The 21,396-nt window shown below is 44.2% G+C and overlaps 1 protein-coding gene across 1 annotated transcript in view; it reads right to left on the bottom strand.

Annotated features, from left to right (window-relative positions):
- Positions 1-2,793: 2,793 nt before the first annotated feature.
- The window catches only part of Entpd1 (ectonucleoside triphosphate diphosphohydrolase 1), a 28,531-nt gene continuing 9,928 nt past the window's right edge, over positions 2,794-21,396 (bottom strand). Inside the window, exons 4-10 of the mRNA XM_035441565.1 lie at positions 19,410-19,560; positions 17,103-17,262; positions 14,829-15,068; positions 13,403-13,663; positions 7,899-8,018; positions 4,999-5,136; positions 2,794-3,073 (exon numbers count right to left, since the gene is read on the bottom strand). Of these exons, the coding sequence (XP_035297456.1) occupies positions 2,867-3,073; positions 4,999-5,136; positions 7,899-8,018; positions 13,403-13,663; positions 14,829-15,068; positions 17,103-17,262; positions 19,410-19,560 (1,277 nt within the window). The 3' untranslated portion in view covers positions 2,794-2,866. The remainder of the gene's footprint in view (positions 3,074-4,998; positions 5,137-7,898; positions 8,019-13,402; positions 13,664-14,828; positions 15,069-17,102; positions 17,263-19,409; positions 19,561-21,396) is intronic.

Consider the following 21,396-nt stretch of genomic DNA (forward strand, 5'->3'; position numbering starts at 1 on the left):
AGGCTGGCCTCAAACTCACAGAGATCCACCTGCCTCTGCCTCCCGAGTGCTGGGATTAAAGGCATGCGCCACCAACACCCGGCGAGAGCTTACCTCTTACCTACTTCGTAAGCTTCAGAAGTATTTCCAAACGTGCCAATATGCCAACATGTAGATAGTGGTGGGCACCTAAAATGTGGCCTATGGTGTGAATGCAATACACACAACAGATTTTGGATTTTGAAACATATATGAATAATTTTACATTGATTGATTATTGAAATGAGAATATTTTGAGTGTAGTCTCTTTTTAAAACTCTTCTTGGTTCCCATGTTGGAGTATACCACCTCTTTCCCGTATGGTATGGATCTTGGCTAACAAAACACTAAAATGAAATGTACTTTTGAAATTTTTGTTTATATCACGATATATTTCTTACTTATTTGGATGAATTGAAACTTTTCTCTTCCATACACACCCATGTGCACACACATTTAAAGCCTCGCTCTATAATTTCATGTTTTTATTTATATCAGATGAACCCATTTCTGCTCTTGTAGGTTCACAGAAAAAAAATCACCACCTTGCAAAGGAACAGGGTTAGCAGAACAGATCCTGAGTCCTGAGTAAAAGTCTAGAGATGAATAACAATTAACTATAACCAATGGATGGGCATTCCAATATTAAAATTGATAGTAACTCATTTTATTTGGCCTATTCCACCCAGAAGGACCCAAAGAAGACCCCTGAATTAACCCTTCCTCCAATAGAACTGAGATTAGGTTGTACCTAATTGTCTCCATTATTATTATTATTATTTGAATCTGGAAAATAAGACAAAAATGTGATTTTTATTCTCTGAAGGAAATTTGTTGTTTTGAATTCCAAATATTGGCAGTGGTGGTAGCAGGGAAGTGTTAAAAGGGGAGAAAATGACCAGTTGTAGAGGCCCATGCCTTTAATCCCAGGGAGGCAAGAGCAGGTGGAGCTCTGTGTTTCAGGCCAGCCTGGTCTTTAGAGTGAGTTCCAGGACAGCCACAGCTACACAGAGAAACCATGCCTTGAAAAGCCAAAAAAATGAAACAACAACAAATAACATAATAACAAAAACAAAAGAAAAAAGATAGACTTGAGGTGAGTTTGAGCATGCTCTACCATGAGCTTCAGGATTGGTAAAAGCTACCTTCTTCTGACTGTAGTGAGAACAGAATGGAAAGATGGACACAGCGCACCTAAGCACAGAACATAACCACAGATGCTCAGTCAATGGTCAATGGCAGCTGCACATTATCTGTGAATAACAGAAGAGACTCATGAAAAGGAAAAATGGCTTGACTACCCAAGAGATATGAGGGCACTTGGCTTCTAGTTTATGGGAAACTTTCCTTTCTGAGTGTCCAGTCCCCAGATCAGAGATGGATAGGCAGCTTGGGGGATAGGGTTAGAATACATCACTGCTCAAGTCTGCTCAGCAGTTAATTCTTGCAGCAATGCTCATAGGAAAGGTACAAGATCTCTCCACTCTTCCATAATAAAAGTCCATAACCACTTATTTGTTACCCATGAAACACTCCGTGAAGTAAGGAAACAATGCACGTGTTGCACAGCAGAGGGGTAGTAACAATTGATGTGTAAATACCCCAACAGGGCAAAAGCCTGCCATCCCTCACTAAATTCACTCTTGGGATAATAAGATGTGGTGTGACTCTCAAACCCAGTGAGCCTCTCTGTGGACCAGAGTCTACTTAGTGATCAATGGAACGGTTTGTGGTTTGAGAAAAACCATGTATGATCTTGTCCCCAGCCAACTTCTTGGTTATGGACTGTTATAAAATCCTGGCATAGGGGCCGGAGAGGTGGCTCAGAGGTTAAGAGCACTGACTGCTTTTCTAGAGGATCTCAGTTTGATTTCCAGCACCCACACTGGACAGCTCACAACTCCAGTTCCAAGGGATTGACACCCTCCTCTGGCCACCATGTTTGCTGTACTCATGAGCATAGACACACACATACACACACAATCAGAAACAGAATCTTGAAAATAACATTGTAAATGTACTAAATGCCATTCAGATGTACTGAGCTGAAGGTAAATATGGTGAAATTTGTGTCATATGCGTTTTTAACATAAAAGCCACAAACTCTAAAAGATGCACTAGAGGGTATACTTTCCCAGTCCTGAGTGGTAACTGTGATTTTCTTCCTAGCACATTCACTACCATCACATAGTATCCCCTAAATGCCTATGTGTGCATCTGCTTTGCAAAACCTCTGCCCAGTGTGTTCTACTTGAGAGCATTTTGGCATCACACAGGGACATACAGTGTGTTTCCACTCTTATTCTCAGCAGGTGATGAGCCACATAGGCTGCACAAGCACTTAGGCGCCTTTGCAAAAAGACAAAAACAAAAACAAACAAACAAACAAACAAAAAAACAAACTCTTTGGCTTTAGCACGTAATTTACCTACTTTAGAAAATTCCCCTATCCAAAGGGCAGGCTTGATTAGAATGGGTTTGTGTCTCCTCTCTGCAAAGGCACTGCATGGAGGTGGGGGAGGGGGAGTCCCAAAGCTCTGACCACCAGCTCACATAGGGCAGTGTGGCACTTGGGATTCTTAGTTCTTTGAGACAAAGTGGATAGATAGTGTTCTTTTTTGAAGCACAGACCATGAAAGTCATGGAGAAAGAAGGCAGCTGGGGATGACAAGGGAGCATCACCAGGAAGTCCCCAAGGAAAGCCTTCAGCAAAAGCCTCAGAAGCTTCACGCTGATTGAGACTGTCCCTGGAAAGCAGGGAAGGTGACTCTGGACTCACAGTAGGGAGGAACTGGCTCCCTGGGCAAGCTGCATTCTCACTCCAGACAGCAAACTTCAGCTGCTGCTGCTATACCGCCTCTTTCCAGAAATATGAAGGTTTGCTACAAATGAACAGGCCTATGATGGCCACAGCAAACAAGATCAGGGAGAAGAGAACCATGAGGGTAACGTAGGTGGAGTGAGGGAGAGGTGGGGACAGCGGCTGTTCAGCTGGGATCATGTTGGTCAAGTTCAGCATGTAGCCCAAAGTCCACCCTGCATTGCTGTCCTTGATCTGAAAACAGTAGGAAAAATCTTGTTGTTAGTGGTCCAGAAAGATGATCTGTAGGATTCATGTAACCCTCCCCAATAAACTGAGCAGCCTATAGAAAGAGAACACCTTGTGTAGTTGACACTACAGATTAACTCTATATGCTACTTTGGGAATGGTGTGTGTGGGTGGGGGGGAGTGGGGATCAAAGCAAATGATTAAAACAGAGTTTGGAGCCTCACCATCATATTCTAGAAGTTCAGGAAGTTTGCTGAATGCCTGTCCAGTTCACCTGCCTGGGAACACTTAATTCGAAGAGACCATGAGAGGTCTGCATTCTTTCTCCTTCATGAGTTAGGGAACTAAATGAGAAGTGACAGGAAATAGGCAAAAAGATAAGGGACTACTAACTGGCTCTAACCTTTTTCATCCTTGCCAGGCCAGAGAAGCCACACAGACCCAGGGCTTAATGAGGGAAAACTTAATAATTCCAGCAAGGCAACTCTATGAAGTTGGAAGGCTACGCCTCACTGCTAATAAAGAATTCCTATTAAGTTATAAGGTGTTCTCTGACCTTCTCACCTTTGAAAAAAATAATTTCCGGTCACTCAGAACTTACAGTAATATAGGTGATATTTGACTAATAGGTTTGGAAAGATTTTATTATAAGAACTGTCCGTGATGATATAGAGAAGTTAGCAAGTACAGGTAGGCCTAAAGAAGAAACCCAAAATTCTGCACACAGTGACACTCAGGACTTGCTGATGTCCTTTCTTTGTGACATTTCCTTCTGGTCCTCTGTGAACATGTTGCTGTTGCTTTTACAAAATAAGTAAGTAAATAATAAATGTATTCAGAATAATTCGCTTAGTAGTACTTTATCCCCGGTGTCTTAACATATTTCTGGATCATCATTTCCAGCATGGACTGCTTTCTCACCCATTTTAGCCAATGACTCAATACCCAAGTAATGGAATGATAGGACAAAATAATGTATACAGCCTTAAGGCTTTCAGTACCTATCAAAAAACCAAATCTCCTAAAAGGTTGTACCAACTTACAATACCCCTTTCTTCCAAACCGTAACCCATATTGACAATAATGTGTAAGAGGATTATTCTTCCCTCTCAATGTAGGATGGAAACCTTGTCTGACTGCACATCACCCGGACTTAGAGATATCAGATCATGAAGTACCATTCCAAAAATATAAATCCACACTGCCTTCTGTATCAACCAAATTTAACATAGATCCTTCTAGCAAATGAAATAGACTTATAGAATGGGAAGAAGCCTGGTATGCTAAAATAAGGAAAAGGTTTGTTTGAATGAGCAAGATCCCTAAGGAAGACAGTATTATCACATGAGTATCCCTAGAGCTGCCACAGTCCTGATTCTATGTTTTGGTTCGTCTGAGATCACTATATTTTAAAAGGTGGTAAAATACTTCAGGCGTTAGCAGTCATGGGGCTAGCAACACAGAGAACACTGTGGTATTTCCCTTCCAGCAAGGGTCGCACAGCTGCTTGCTTCTTTATTCCTGGAAGCCTGCAGGTGGCGCTGTGGCAGAGCACAGAAGGGGGGTTATTTCCTAGGTCTCACTCTGGGCCAGGTTGCCAAGCAACAGCTCCATTAGCAAGGCTGATGAGAAACCCATGACCATCGTTTCCTGGATCCAAAGGGGCACCTTTGGGGACTTCTGAAGTCAGGGCAGTGGCTAATGAAATACTAGTAAACGAATAAACTGGCTTTGAGAAGCACTAACAGCGGTGTGTGCAGAAGGTGAAATGTAGAGGGTGAATGCTGGTCATTAGAGACATAGCTGCTGCTGTTCCCAGAAGGGCTGGTGGGATGATGGATGGAACAGGACTCCCACCTTTTCTAAGTTCAAAACTACTTTGTCTCCAACTTCCACCCAACTTTTACACCTCCAACAGATTCCCAAGTTACCTTGCCCATAAAATGAATCTGGTTCCAGGAATTGGCTGTGAAGCTATAGCCTTGCAGAAGGAGGGTGAGGATGTAAGCCCCCGAGAAGCAGTATTCATTCAGGTACTTCTCCTTTACTGTAGGGCTAGCTGTTTTCACCTAGAAGTAAGGGAAGGAAATATCAAACCTGTAGAACAGACCCCACGTTGTGGCTCATTTTCACTGCTAGATGCAATAGAGACCAGGAAGTCCCCTACTCACACGGGCCTGAGGGTAGGGCTCTCCCACAGGCTGTGGGGTGGTGCTTCAGTCCTTAGGGGGTGCAGGGTTTTCAGTTAGGGTCTCCCAAGGAAGTTTTCCTCCTCAGGGCTCTCAGTGAGAACAGTAAGTATTCTAAGGAAAAGGTAATTCCTTCCTTCTTTTCCCCTTCCTTCCTTCCTTCCTTCCTTCCTTCCTTCCTTCCTTCCTTCTATCTAGGAGTTTCAGAAACAGCTTCAGTATCTCATTCCATCCCTTATCCTTGGAGTAACTTATCAATTGTGTTAGTGTATTAAAAGATGTGAAAGCATCGTCTGAAGGAAGTCCATTGGTCTCTGTTTAAACAGTCTCTGTTTACATACTGTTCACCTAGTCATTAGTGCAGAGCCTCTATAGGCATCTTAAGGAAATAATGTCCAACAAAGCCTTATCATTCAGGTTAGCCCATGGAGGACAGACAGCAATAGCATTAGCATCCCTTAGGAAGGCATCATTCTTCACCCCAGGGATACCAACTCAGGACCTGCATTTTCACTTGATTGTCTGTCTGTCTGTCTGTCTGTCTGTCTGTCTGTTTCTCTCTCTCTCTCTCTCTCTCTCTCTCTCTCTCTCTCTCTCTCTCTCTCACACACACACACACACACACACACACACACACACACACACACAGAGCATTTGACAATAAATAGCCTTGGAAGACGCCTTCAGAAGTATCCGGCTAATCAACGCTGAGCATGCTGACACCCTGCCTTCTGTCTTCAGTTCCTACTCTCCCTTTCACATCAACATTATACAAAGCAGCTGTCTTGTTGAGTCTTTTCATTCATCCCGTTCTCTAGAGAAAAGAGTAAGAGCTGCCTGCCACTCCTTAACCTTACCCACTCCAGCTGCTGAAAACAGAGCCAGAACGCTCACAGCCTGCTTGGCTCCTTTCCTACTGAGAGAGCAGGTGGCCAGGACACTGCCAGCTCAGCACATGGGTCTGTCTGCTGCTGTATTTCTCAGAGAGGCCTTTCCTTCTGGCCACCATGGGCTAAGAGACAACTACCATCTGATAACCATGTATAATGCACTCAGAAGCACGCTGAACATTCTATATGCAATACTCCCTTGCCTCATTGCTTTCAAGAGTTTGTCCACCAAACGAAATGTGCCATCAGTAAACCCTTTCAGACTGTGATCTACTAAGTGCAGGGGAAAACATTCTATAAGTTACAGTATTTCCTCATAATAAAAACTCTTAATAAATCAGGTACACAAGGAACAGACCCCAATGTAATAAATCTCTAAGGCAAACCAGCAGCCAACATCAGCCTGAATGAAGGAAAAGCTGAACAGTTTTTGCACCAGTGTTCATCAAGAAAACCGGCACCTCCCTCTCCTGCCTTCCTTTTTTTCTCTATCTAGTTTTGTTATCAGTGCCACACTGAATGTGCAGAATGAGTTTGGAAGCATCACTTCCTATTTATTGTATGGAGTGCTGCCTTTGGGTCTTCCTTAAAGGTTTAGTGGAATTCATCCTATGGCTTTTCTTGCAATTCAAATTCAATAATATACTGTAAAGATCATGTACCAGGGCTGGAGGAATGGCTCAGAGGTTAACAGCACTGGCTGCTCTTCCAAAGGACCCTGGTTCAATTCCCAGCACCTCCATGGCAGCTCACAACTGTCTTTAACCTCACACAGACATACAATTGGGCAAAACACTAATGTACATAAAATACAAATAAATACATTATTTTAAAAAAAGAAAAAGAAAGTTCATGTACCAGGATCAAATTTTGTTTCATTCCAGAGGTGTGAGAATGGTCCAATGTATGTAAACCAATAAGTATAATATAGCGTATAGACAAAAACAAGCACAAAAAGCCCACACAATCATCTTAGCAGATACATACAAACCTTTTGATAAATACAACATTCCATTCCCTCTGATACAATCCTGAAGGAATAGAAAGGATGTATCCCAACACATGAAGGCTGCTTACCACCAAGCCATAGTCTGCATTTTATTCAGTGGAGAAAAGCCGAAAGCCTTGCCTCTGTGCTCAGGACTGAGACAAATGTGTCCACTCTTTCTACTGCTGATCAACACAGTGTGTACATTCTTAGTGAAGCAGCATCCCGGAGCTGATAATTATGACCATTATTCTGATATGATAGGTTGAAATTGAAATATCTATTGTATATCATAAAATGTATCAATCAAAAATAAAACAATAGAAAAATCCACCTCTAAAAATAAAGGGATGCCTTTATCTTTTGTGAGGGTCTTCTGGGGTGGTCTTTGTCATCCTACAAAAGGATATGTGTATCTGCTTCTTCCTTCTGTTGACCTTAACTGTGAAGGCCACCCCAGCCATCCTGTATCCATGACAACTGAACTGAAGAAGCAATGGCTGAGTTAGAGAGAATCTACCCATGCAAGCAGCTGCTTGTTACAAAACTGTGTGTTAAGTAAGAAATGTAGGACAATGCTTGATAAAGCCATTATAAACCATCAGGGAATGGTGATAAAGACATTCCTAGGCCCACTCCACGGCCTTCTCTAACACATTTGCTGGCCATTTGTCAAATCAGCATGATGTCATGGGCAGATTCATACCCTCCAGGACATTGCGGGTACAGGGCCAATTTCACAGTTGTGGTTTCTGGTCACTTACCTCCTCCCAAGGCTTTGAGCAAAATTTTTTTAAGGTCTCCGTCGTCTTTTCCGGAGAGGAGACACTGTCTTTTGCCATCTTCCCAAAAAAATCCATCACAAAGTAGAAAGCTGAAAATGCCTGTGGGAGCAGAGTGCAGACTGTGAGGCTGTGTCCAATACATGGGGACATCAACCGGGACCCTTCCAGGGCTCAGGTCCCGCTCTAACGACAAGGGAGCCTCTACTGGCAGTCTCATGATGTGTTTCAATTTCAGCTAAGCTACACCCAATGGAAGTTTCTTAAAGACGCATGATTTTTAAAAGTTGGTTTTTAAAGCACGCATATCTAATGTAACAAAAACAAGTAACTGTGTGCCTTAGTCCATTTGTATGACGCATGGTCCATCTGTATGGAGTAAGATTTCTTTTCATTTTTTAACCTTGAATTTCCTTGCCTTTCCAGTCTAAGCAGATGTCTGGTAATACAGCTGACAGTCTACTTTTACCAACTTTCTAAGAAAACAAAGAAAGTGAACTCAATGTAAATTTGTCCATAAACCAATAAAAAGGTACAACAACCAAAATACTCTGAGAGGGCGCTGGCATTGTTTAGATGAAGCTGTGGTAGGCACATTTGTGGAAACAAAGTCCGGTCTCATATCTAGGATCAGGCTCTTGCCCCCAGACTGACCGACTGACACACCCCTACTACCTTCTGCTGTCTGTCTTCCCCATGCATTCCAACTTGCCTGTCCGCTTACCAAACACTAGGCGTTAGGTTGGCTCTGCCCCAATAGGAAGCGTTATAGAGGCAGGGGTGGTGTCAGGACTGGGTTCACATGTCCGGGCCCTTGTGTCTGAATCTGCCTTCCAAACTTTAATATGCCTGTGGGAGAGTTCATTCCTAGACACTGACCTGCTTAGTTGGGCTTAGGTTTGAACTTCAATCTCTATTCTCTGTGTGCCTTTTGGTGTAGCATAAGGGTCCCTAAACTGGGGATCACGGATCCACCACAGGGATTATATTATAAATTTTATGCTGATTTTTTCAGCTTACTTCTTGATGTCCGTTGTTCTAATGGGAAGACCCTTAGCTTTCATCAAGTTCTTCAGGAGCTTGTGGTCCCTTGAAGGGTTAAGCAAGACTGGACTGTTGAAGACATTATGCTAAATGAAATAAAGCAGCCACAAAAGTACAAATGGCTTTTGATTCTGCCGAGATGGTGGCACACGTGGAATAGCCTGGGTGGGGTGGGGTTGTCCTCATAGAAATGAAGACAGGGAAAGGGAATGGGGTCTGATCATCCCACCCCAGGACCTCCACCCTCTGACCTTCGGAGGGTGTTCAGCAGTCAAATGACATCATTCTGAAATCTGAGTCTCAGATCTCAGAGACTTTTGGACTGTGGAACATTGTGGATTTTGAAGATATTTCATCATTTACTACCACAAAACAGAGATAAACCTACGAGAAAAGATCACATTTTATGCACACTGACACTGATGTGTAACAGTACAGGACACTTTTAACATTCAAGGGAAACTTGAATGGTGCAGTATCAAGGCATAATCCCCAAGTCACTGGCCCGGTGTAACTGCTGTATGGTCCTTTGTGTTGCTTTATGGGGAGCTCCGGTGCTGCAAACCTCTGGCTGACAGACATGCCACATTGCGTTTTTGTTCTTCCCAAGAACTATTTATCTGTTTAGTGGAGTTTGTATTGCAGTAAAGAGCTATCTCTTGTTGTTCCTGCGTATTTCTACAGCATGTAATATTCAAAACATAGAAAATACACTTTACTTGACTGTCAAGGCCATTGGCAAGGCTTCTAGTCAACAGCAATATATTACTAGCAGCTAAGTTTTTTTGCGGGGAGCTCAAAGTCCAGTCAGTAGCAAGAACGGAGAATAGACTTCAGAGCACCTGACTGTCTAACTGTCATTATGGCCATCATGAGCATTGCCGCAAGGACCCAAAAGCCACCACTGCCCTCTAAACCAGCACTCAGGGTGTTCTGGCTCCGGTTGCTTCATATCAGTGGTGGTGGCAGCCGGTGGCCAAAAAGGACATTGTGAAAGACTCAGTGGCAATAAAATGGTTCCAAGTAATAAATGGATATGACTTTGTCAACAGAAGTGAGCAACATCAAGGATATTTGTACACCAGACGCCACCAAAGATAACAACCCATCAGGTAACTCATTGATGTTCAGACAGACAGACAGACAGAGTGTGGATCTTCATGTTGCTGGAGGAGAAAAGGGTGAGAGGCAGCAGCTGTGACAGGCTCTGTTGCAGTCCATCTCAGTGCAGGAAACATGCAGCAGACAGTAATTAGATGCATCCGCAAAACAGGGTTGCTCCACACTGTCCCCAAAAGAACCGCAGGGAATAAGCAAGGAAGACGTTGGAAAGTGCTCCTGGAGGACAGGCCCCACAGTACTAGCCCTGCAGCACAGGGGGTTCTGTTTCTTTCTTTCCAATTTTAGATTTGTTCAAATGTTCTGCCTGCATGTATGCTTTCACACCAGAAGAGGGCAGCAGATCTCATTACAGATGTTTGTGAGCCACCATGTGGTTTCTGGGAATTGAACTCAGGCCCTCCGGAAGAGTAGCCAGTGCTCTTAACCCCTGAGCCATCTCTCCAGCCCCTGCTTTATTTCTTATGGCGAGTCTATGAGCACTGACCACAGGAGTCCCACCCCGTGTGGGAATAAGTGAGAACATGTGACAGTGGGGTGCAGGACCTCAGAATAGACCAGTGCGGCAGAATCTCTACCGGGAATATGGGTTCACGGTCACTACTCCGCAGGAACCTTCTCGCCAGACACAAGCAGAGTGGGCAGCAGCAAAAATGATAAGAAAATTCCAGACGCGCCCCGAGATCAGCGAGCCCCTGCCAGGTCAGTATCACTTCATTTCAACCACTAACACAGGTAACCAGGAAACTCAGAACCACGGATGACAAAGAGACAAAATCAGCTGATCTGACAGCTGAGGATCCATGCATACCGAGGCTGGGCAGGGGTACAGCTGAGTAAGTGCCAGCCAGTCTTCTACACCATCCAACAGTCCAAACTCAGAGGGTGAACATAAAGCCTTGGCAGGAAAAAGCCAAGGGAGAGTGAAGCTGAGATCTTAGCTGTTGGATTTTGTCCCTTGACCAGATAAGGAGAACAGCATTATCTAGGCAGTGTGGGGCTTTGGACATTTTCTTAAGGATGTCTGTGTTTGTTAATAACAAATATGTCTCTGTAAGTCTTAATTTTCTCACTGTACCTTAAAAATATTAGGTTGTTTCATGTCTGTCACATTGAGATTCTTTCAGAACTTTTGTAATAAATATTTACAAAACTGACTTTTTTCAGAGGAGGAGGAGAAGGGGACATCTGGTGGCACACGTCTATCATCCCAACTAACTCCTTGGAGTTGGAAGCTTTCAAGAAAAAGGTCAGCCTGGACAACTTAGTAAATCCCAGATTCAAAATTAAAAGTCACCTGTCAATAAGTTCTCAAGTGACTTTTAAATTGCTGTATGTGGATTTTGAATCGTGTTGCTCATTGGCCAGCAGGGCACACATGTATGTAAAGCATTTTACATGAGCTTTTATTATACTTCTCTGTTTCTGCTCTTCCTTGTTTATGTAAGTTGTACAATGCGTTCTTAAGAAACAATTTCTAAATTACCTCATAAATAATTCTCAACAGATGTTCTCTCTCTCCTCTTGATGTTTCTACTTTGCTTTGACATTAGATTCGACGTAGATGCCAAGGCCACAGTGCAGCCAGACTAGAGAACACGGACTGATTTTAGTGCCGCACTCACAGGGTGAGATACAGAGCATCAGGCTGACTGCAACTGAAGCACAGCCTCCCTCCCTCTCCACAGATGCTCTGGGCTTCACTACTCCGGGCTAACTGGCTCTGAAAATGACAGGAACGAATTCTTCCCTACAGGAGTCCACTCGTTCCCTTAAATTTATCCTTCCTAGCTCCAACTACAATGAAAAGGTCCTTAGCTGGCTCCAGAGACCCTAGCCACACGCCTCCCTTTTGTATCTCCTTTCTTCCTCTTCTAAAAGTTTCTCTCAAGCCAGGGAAGGTCCCTCGGTCCCCCAAAAGCCCTATGGCAGGAAGCCAGTACCAGTTCAGCCACATGGTTTGGGGTTGGAATTGATACCAACAGCTGACCAGCTACTCAGCAGCCATTGCTGGTGCTGTACTCATCCCAGGAGCCTGCAAAGGGGAAAGCTGTGGTCTTGCCACAAGGCAGGCCTGGGTCCACGGCTCTCGCCATTGTTTCTTCAGAGGCCACTCAAACTGAGAGCACCTACAGTTCACAGAACAGGGGTTCAGTCAGGTCTGATGACAACAGACCCTGTGCTCTCTCCCTGGAGCTCTTTATGTGACAATATGTGACATTATGGGCATGTAGACCTTGCAAACAAACACATAAAACTCTTTCATGTGAGGTCCAGAGGCAAAACTGAACCTCCCCTTGTCAACTCTTCTGCTCTGAAAAGGGAGAAAGGAAGACAAAGGCCCTGGTCCTTCGATCAGTGCTGTGGACAATGGATGTATCTGTAGCCAGTGCTTTGCAATTGGCACTTGGTGGATGGTAGGTAACTCCTGCAATGTACTTCTCAACTGTAGTTACAGTCGTGTTGGGTCTCAGGAAACACACAGGCAGTGTGAATAATTAACAGGTCAAGGGGCATCTCTTTCTCTCAGCACCGGCACTTTATCTTGTTCTGGAGTGATTAGGACTAGAAGGAATGAGGAGTCAGGATCCACTAATCCCCCAGTCCTCCAAACTCTGAGGGATGCTTGTTCATTATTACTAATGAAACGGGTGCTTATTTAAGTTTTCTCTTGGTGGTTCCAGATTTTCTGCTTCCTAAATGCTTCTTAGAGAAGAAATCCCTCAGTGGCGTCGCCCCATGGCTGCTGCTACTCCGACACCCTTATCTGTGTGCTTAGCACTAAGAGCCCAGGTTTGCAGCCCACGCCTTGCAGTCAACTCTGAGGGTGTATATCGTGTAGCTAGCCTCTGTCTTCCTTGCTTATGGAACCTTCATTTTACCCAGGTAGAAAACACAGACAATAGTTAACCTAAGCCAAACATGCTATTAATTCCCTTTATCAGATGGCTTCAAGATGTGTGTTTCACCAAGGTCTGGCCAACAGACCCTGAAAGGTGTCTATTGTCTCTAGTACATGTCAGATGCATGAAGAGAAACCTCTGGCCGTCATTCTCTTTCCTACCTTGACTTGGCTGGTGAAGACGTGATGCTTGGAGCAGTAGCTCCACTCTTAGCACCATGACAAAATCAAGAAGACAGTGGAGAAAGTGATCCTGAACACTGACCATGGTAGGCCAAGCAACAAACCCTGAGTTGTAGCAAGACATTATTATGTGTAAGAAAAGAAGTTTATATTGTTTAAATACTTTATAGGCACATCTTGTACAACTTGTAACCCAAAACACTCTAACCAGTATGGCTTCTCGTCTTCACAAACTTACCCCAAAATTCCCATGGAGAGGTGGCAAGAAGACACCATTGAAGGCACAATGGGAGTAAGGGCAATAGCTATTGTTGAAGAGCTTGAGGATGCTCTGTTGGCACTGTTCGTAGTCTCCAGTGCCCTGGATTTGAAACTGATCAAATGGTAGCTTCTTTTCAAATCTCTTGGTGCAGGGGCTGCCGTAGAGTTCACTGACATTCACCACCTTCTTGAATCCCGGGTGAAAGCATGGGTCCCTGAGAATCCCGCCACTTGAAACCTAAATGGAAGAAGCATTTGAATGCCGAATGATCGTACCCAGAATGGCACCCCATGACCCTCTCCTGCCTTTATCACCCTTGAGAAGAAGTTTTTAAAATAAGCACACAGAGAAGGAGCAGGTTTGCAAGGACAAGAGTCCAGTGTCTCCAGCCTGGGTATAGCTGTTCCTGCTCCTCCCCAAGCAGATTGGGAGCTCCGGGAGTGGGAAGATGCCTTTGGGCTTTTATCCCAGCAATGAAAAATAGATTTTAGCCAGGAGGTGGTGGCACAAGCCTTTAATCCCAGCACTCGGGAAGCAAAGGAAGGCAGATCTCTGTGAGTTTGAGACCAGCCTGGTCTACAAAGAGCTAGTTCCAGGACAGCCTCCAAAGCCACAGAGAAACCCTTTCTTGAAAAATAAACAAAACAAAACAAAAAAAGAAAGAAAAAGGAAAACAGATTTTAATTCCCAAGAAAAAAGAGAGGCTGCGGTAGATAAGAGTCATGAGGACTTTGAGATGTGGACCACATCTCAGTTGTACCTGCTTCAAGATGGCAGTCTTGGTGGTGGTGGTTTTAGGGACAAGAAAGTGCATGAACGAGAGGGGAGGACTATCCTTTCTTAGAGACGGGACAGCTGGATGCGACAACTTCCCTCTGTGTATATTTGCCAGGGTGTGTCCGGTACTCTCATTACATCAAGTATTTATTCTTGAGTTGAAAATGCAGAAAACATCTGGGGACAATCTTTAAAGTGCTGATTGACAAATTCTGTATTTTCCCTGCAGTGTTTTCTCTCTCTCTCTCTCTCTCTCTCTCTCTCTCTCTCTCTCTCTCTAGTTAAAAAATGGTGTAGACAAACTTAGAAATGGGCCACTCCTCCCCCCAATAATACTCTAGCATGTATCTTGCATTATCAACACCACTGGGGCCAGAAATCAATTCCCAAGAAACAATCTGAGTGATGTCCTTGGAGATAGTGCAGTAAACAAACATGGGAGGGTTGTCCGGGTGGAACCATTCACAGGGGCCCACCAGATGGAGTTTGGTGTCCTGCTTGAGAAGTGTTGGAAAGTAGAATGACCAGCTTCAGACCAATTACTGAATTACAAAGGGGAAATAACAGGATGTGGGGGCTGAGGACCAGATGTGAGGAGAGCAGAACTGAATTCAGTTGTACTTGCCTGAATGTCCATGGCTAGTTTCTGCCAGAGTGCCTGGTCCTTCCCATAGCACAGGAAGCTGTGTGTGTACACACTGTAGTCCTCACCATAGAGGCGAAATTGCAGAGAGTTTTCTGGGGCCTCTATAGTGCTGTTTAGGGGTACGAAGGTGATTTGTGTAGAGGCGCCACCGAGATCCAAAGCACCAAAGGTTTCCTGTTTCTGGTGGTCTGTGGAGATGAGGGTTAGCCATCTCTGTTCCTGAAAGAAAGGACAGCGCTAGAAGTCTCTGGACATCGTATCTCCTAAAGATGGAGGACCAGGGTCAGAGAATGGGGCAAAGATCACTCTGGGTTCCCGAGTCTGTACCAGATTGACAGCCAGCAAGAGGGCTTTGAGGACAAAGCTCAGAGGACAACAGTGTAGTGCCAGGAAAGCCATGGCTCACAAACAAGAGCAAATCCCTTCCCAGTCACCAGCTAAATTCCCAGAGCCAGAAAAGATTCTATTTTAAGCATCATTATGGGACAGGGGTGACAATGTGCCGTGTGTGGGTGTCCTGAGAGTTGAGCTACACCATGGGAAGAATGCTAATCACTCCTTACTTAGCAAATACTATTTCATTTTGCTTTGTTTTAAACCTACTCTTACTATGTTACTCAGGCTGGTCAACAATTTGCCTCAGTCTCAATGGGTCTCTTCCCAGTGAGTCTTAAATAAGATTAAAATGATCTTAAATGAAATAGATGTGGGTCTGACAGAGGGCTGATCTCCAAAATATACAAAGAACTTAAGAAGCTAGTCTCCAAAACACCAAACAATCCAATTAAAAAGTGGGGTACAGAACTAAATATACAATTCTCAATAGAGGAATCTAAAATGGCTGAAAGATACATAAGAAAGTGTTCAACATCCTTAGCCATCAGGGAAATGTAAATCAAAACAACTCTGAGATACCATCTTACTCCTGTCACAATGGCTAACATCAAAAACACCAATGACAGTTTATGTTGGAGAGAATGTGGAGAAAGGGGAACACTCCTCCACTGGGTGGGAGTGCCAACTTGTACAGCCACTTTGGAAATCAGTATGGCTACTCCTCAAGAAAATGGGAATGAGTCTACCACAAGATCCAGCAATTCCACTCCTAGGCATATACCCAAAAGAAGCACATTCATACAACAAAGACATCTGTTCAACGATGTTCATAGCAGCCTTATTTGTAATAGCTAGAAACTGGAAGCAGCCTAGATGCCCCTCAACCGTAGAATGGATAGAGAAAATGTGATACATTTACACATTGGAGTACTACTCAGCAGAAAAAAACAATGGAATCTTGAAATTTGCAGGAAAATGGATGGAACTCAAAGAAATCATTCTGAGCAAGGTAACCCAATCACAAATAGACAAACATGGTATGTACTCACTCATATGTGGATTTTAGACATAGATTAAGGGATTACCAGCCTACAATCCACACTGCCAGAGAAACTAGTAAACAAGGAGGACCCTAAAAGAGACAAACTTTGTCCCCTGGAGAAGGGGAAAGGGTCACCATCCCCTGAGCAAATTGAGAGCATGGGAAGAGGGGGGAGGGAGCTAGGAGAATGAGAAGGGAAGAAGAGGAAGGATGCAGAGGTCATGAGGGAGCAGAAAGGTTGAGTCAGGGGAAGAATAGAAGAAAGGGTATGTGATGGGTAGGGTTTTAGATGGGTAGGTGGTAGGGGAGGAAGGGAGGGAGAAGGGATTGTCATGTAATTCAATCTTGTTTGTAATTCAAATAAAAAAATGATAAAAAAAAAAAAGAGAAATAGATGTGGTAGCTGGAGAGCTCAGTGACTAAGTGCACACACTGCTCTTGCCGAGGACTTGAATTTGTTTCCTAACATAGGGAGGCTCACAACTACGTGTAACTCCAGTTCCAGGAGATCCAACAGCCTCTTCTGACCTCCAAAAGCACATGCACCCATGTGCACGTGCCCACACAGAGGCACGTCATGCACTTAATTTTTAAAAATAAAAATAAAAACTTTAAAATAGATTTTCATTTCCTCTGTGTCTCCCTGGGATGAAGACACAGCTTCAATATTCTCCTGTAGTAACAGTAAATATACCTCTAGTGATGACTACAAATGTAGGAGTACATTTTGTTTGTTCACTCATTCATTCATTCATTCATCCATTCATCCATTCATTTATCTGCCCATCATTCATTTTGCTAAAGACCCAAATATTGCTTAAGACAGCAGTGGCATTGACCCTGTAGGAACCACCTCGTTGGTGTGAGGTATTTACCTGAGTGAATCTTCCCAGTAGGTAGTTGATAGTAATCCACCCGTAGGCACCTTCCTCTTGGCCAGTGATGATCTTGGCACCCTGGAAGTCAAAGGGGTACTTGCTAAGGCTTCTTGACACTGCAGCCAGGACCCTGTCTGCCGCTTGTTCACTTTCCATTCTACACAAAAGAAGAGGCGAGGTTATCATTTTTTGTTGTCATACCTACCCATTTCAGCTAGAGAACATACGTAACACACTGGTATGGGAGACACAGGGGCCCCTCGTGTGGCTTTCACAGAGGCTGTACATGGCTTTCACAGGAGCTGTGCATGGCTTTCACAGGAGCTGTGCATGGCTTTCACAGAGGCTGTACATGGCTTTCACAGGAGCCATCCTTTTGGCTCTGCCTCTCCAAAGTCCAAATCCTCCAGTCATTGAGTAGATGTATCTTTTCAAAGTACCAGTTTGGCTTTGCTCCCTAGCTCAAAAAGTATCAGAGGGTTTTAAACGACTGTGGTGGTAGCTTGGTGTTGTCTGGCCATATTAAGAGGGGGTATGTACTGCTTTAGCCATCACTGTGGTCCTTGCTTGCTTATACTTTAGACTCTGAGTGGTGTTAGTTAGGGCTGTAGAAATGAGTAACTGATGCCCCCAAAACCAACCTGGGAGAATCTTCCTCTAGTTATCATTCAGTTCTTAGGTCTGTTTGAAACGTTGAAACCTAAAGGGAGTCTTCAAGGTTGTCACATGAAGATGTGATTGTGCCCAAGACCCAGTCTGAACCCCCAAGAGCCCTGAGTGAGAGGATGCGCCTTCCAGCTGGGTCTCGCAAAGAAATAGTTTCCCAAGCCTTTCTGCTCCAGTCTGCCCTTTAGTACCAACAACTGTGTTATGTCCTAAAACAGCATCTTATTTCTCCAGCCTTCCTGGCATGGGCCACTTTCTAGTCTAGGTCCTGCCACTTTCCAGCCATGTGGCCTCAGGTGAGTGACGTCTCTAAATTGCAGCTTCACTCTCCAGTTAATTAATATCTTTGCTTCATAGTGACCTTGATTAAATAAATGCACATCAAGTACTTAGCAGGGTACTGAGAACACAAGCTTCTATTATTGTTTTACTGCTCCTCCCACCTCCTTCCTATGGAGACGCTTCCACAGATGACAGTTCTGTGATGATCCTTGCCTCTGCCCTGGTCTTGCTCATTTCCTTCTCTTTGCACATCCACTAGGGCACAAACCCCATGAAGTCAGGAGCTGTGTTTTGTTCGATAGTTTATCCGCGGCACTTAAAACCATCCCTGACACGTAATAGGTGCTGAATAGATGCCTAACTGAATGGATGCTGGGCTTTGCCAGCACCGCCCTTCCTTCCCCTCCGGCCCCTCCTTCCTGATTCAGCTCATGCAGCCCTGCTGTGGCCAGCCATTCTCACCACCTTCCATCTCGAGCAAGGCCAAGCACTCCCTCAGCAGCTTTGCCTGTTCCTCAAACAACACTGGCCCTGAATGGAAGTCTGATTTCCTTGAGGGCTGAGTCACCTACTCATAGATTGTGGACCGAGTAGGCAAGCACTCCCACACCCTGGATGAATGGAAGACGATATAAACAATTCACACAGATACTGATGGGGTGACCAACCAAGCTTTGTTACCTGCAATTACTTGTCTTAGGATATTGGTGGATCTTCTTTTGCCTTTTTCCTCCCAGACAAGGATTGATTCTATCTTCAGTCCCAAATCTCAGATTGCACACCCTTAATCTTGCTCTATAATACACTGTCCCCTTTGACTTCCCCAAGGGAGATACTTAAAACTTACCATATAAATACTTAATAAAACTTATTTCTTACCATGGGATTTGGTGTGAGGTAGCTATAAGTCCCATAACTCTAGACACCCTGCACTGCTTCTAAATTCTAGTACCCTATGATGGGGGATGTCCTTCTGTATATATTTTTCTCTTAATTGGTTGATGATACAACACTGTTTGGCCAACGGAGGCAGGAAAATAGGCAGGACAAGGAGACAAGAAGAATTCTGGGAAAGATAGGCAGAGAAAGACCGTGAGACAGTTGCCATGTAGACCACAAAGGAGTAATAGGTCCGGCCATTCTCCGGTAAGCCATGACCATGTAGAATTACATAGATTAGTAGTTATGGGTTAATAATTAAGACAGAGTTAGCCAATAAGAAGTCCTAGCCATCGGCAACCAGTTTACAATTAATATAGTGTCTCTGTGTGTTCATTTGGCGTTGAGGTGGCTGCGGAACCAGGCTAGCAGGACAGGAACTGTTAATCTACAACCCTTGTCTGTATGCTGCCCTACCTAAGTAAGCGCATGCCCGCTGTGGCTCCCAGGTAAACAGGTGTTTCACGATGCTTAGATGCTGGGATCAACTTAGTGGACATTTGCATGCATTCAGCTAGGTATGTGTCTATTTCATTTGTCTTCTGAGCATATTTTGAAATTCCAGGACCTAAGGAAAGATACAGAAGATGAAAAATAAATAAATGTATTTAAAATAAATAATAAATGCATTCATAAATGACTAAATAAATAAAGGTGTGGAGCATGCCTTGACCATATCACAGAGAAGAGGTTGCAAAGAAGATGGAAGGAAACACTTCTCAATATGACCTACACTGTGCTGTGCTACTTAGAGTTCTGGAACAGGCATTAATGTTGACTGTCAACTTAATTGCAGTAAGAAGCACCTAGAGAATGAAGGAGGCGCCTTTTGAGCATGTCTGTAAGGCTGGCTGGAGAGAGGTTTAACTGGAGGGGAAAGATGTGAGCAGCACTACTCTGGGGCTCGGGTTCAGGACTGACTGAACAAAAAAGGGGGAAGGAAGGAGCAAGCTGGGTGAAGCCCTTTCCTGCTTCATTTGCCCAGACGCAAAGAGCTTCTTCCCCAGGCTTCTCTGCCATGATGGACTGGTTCCCTCAGAACCAAGAGCCAATAGAAATACCTCTTCCCTTAAGTTGCTCTCTCAAGTATTTCATGATAGTCATGAGAGAGTAGCTAGTGCATATGGTATTGCTTATGATGTAGTTTTTAAACCTTGCCGGTAACACCTGGTTTTCAGCAATTTAGCCACAAGGTGGTGCAATTTCACATTCAATTGAGTAGTGTCTTCTTTCACTGCAGTGGCCTCTCTGTTAACCACTTTTGGGTGATCCCGCCACAGAGTTGTGATTAGCAACATAAGTTCCCAGAGGGCCAAGATAAAGATGACATTTAGCATAAAAGTTAAAGCAAAGCAACTTACACACTGGCTTTTCCTGAAAAGACAGAACATGTCACCAACAAGCTATGTCATACCTTATGCCCTAAAATTTATGTGGTTTCTTCCTTTGTTAGAATAAACAGAAACAGAATCTCCGTATCCTGAGAGCCCTTTCCCCTCCAGCACCGTGCCTCCCTACCAAGACTGTTATTCCAATTTTAGAGCAAACTAAGGTTGCTATGGAGAGTCCTGGAGCCAGACTCCTGAGTGTTAGGAGTTTAACACTGTCGTGTTTCCATCTCACGCTGAGGTGGATTCCAGAGTGCTTCCTAGCAAGAAGTTGCTTTCTAGGTGATTATTCAAATAGGCTTTTAAACAGCCTGTTTGCTTAACATAATGAGATACCCCATGCTGTGTTAGCAGCTCACTTCTGACTCAGGACATGGTCCTTTGTTTCATTAACTCTGTTTGGAGGAGAAACTCCAGCATTTGCTGGGCCAAACACCTGCATTTATGGGATGAGTCTCAGAAGAAAGGCATCTGCTGTAATAATTGTTTTTATTTTATTTTAAAATTGAAAGTCCGTGAAGTTAAGGATGGAATTTCTGGGACCTCAAGGAGCACTGCCTCACTGCAGCGAAGCCTAAGAGGCTCTGGGCAGAATGGCATTCTGTCTCTATCCCTGCCTAGTTCCTTGGCAAATTTGCAAACATGAGTGAAAGCCAGCGGATAAAAAGCCACTTCTCTTCTGGGATCTAGTTTACCTGTTTGAAAAGAAACAGTGTGTTCCTGGCTCAAAAGGCCAAGAGACAATGATCACAGAGATGGTGGTGAGATGTGGTGTCTGGTGTATGATGGAGAGCAGGGTAGAGGAAGCCAGGGAGCTGGGCATTCAGCCATCCTCTCATGTAACCTTAAAATTGACGTAGGCGGCGGGTGACGGTGAGGGTATGTAAAGCAGAACTTCTGAGTTGCATATAGTGCAGCTAGGGGTCTGGACCACCCACCAGATTCTTGCCACTTACGGGGCACTGATCCTCTAGGCTTTTGTTTCCTTCCCTGGAAAACAAGATTTAACCGTCCCC

The sequence above is a fragment of the Cricetulus griseus genome, chromosome 3 (genome assembly GCF_003668045.3).
Source record: "Cricetulus griseus strain 17A/GY chromosome 3, alternate assembly CriGri-PICRH-1.0, whole genome shotgun sequence".
NCBI lineage: Eukaryota > Metazoa > Chordata > Mammalia > Rodentia > Cricetidae > Cricetulus > Cricetulus griseus.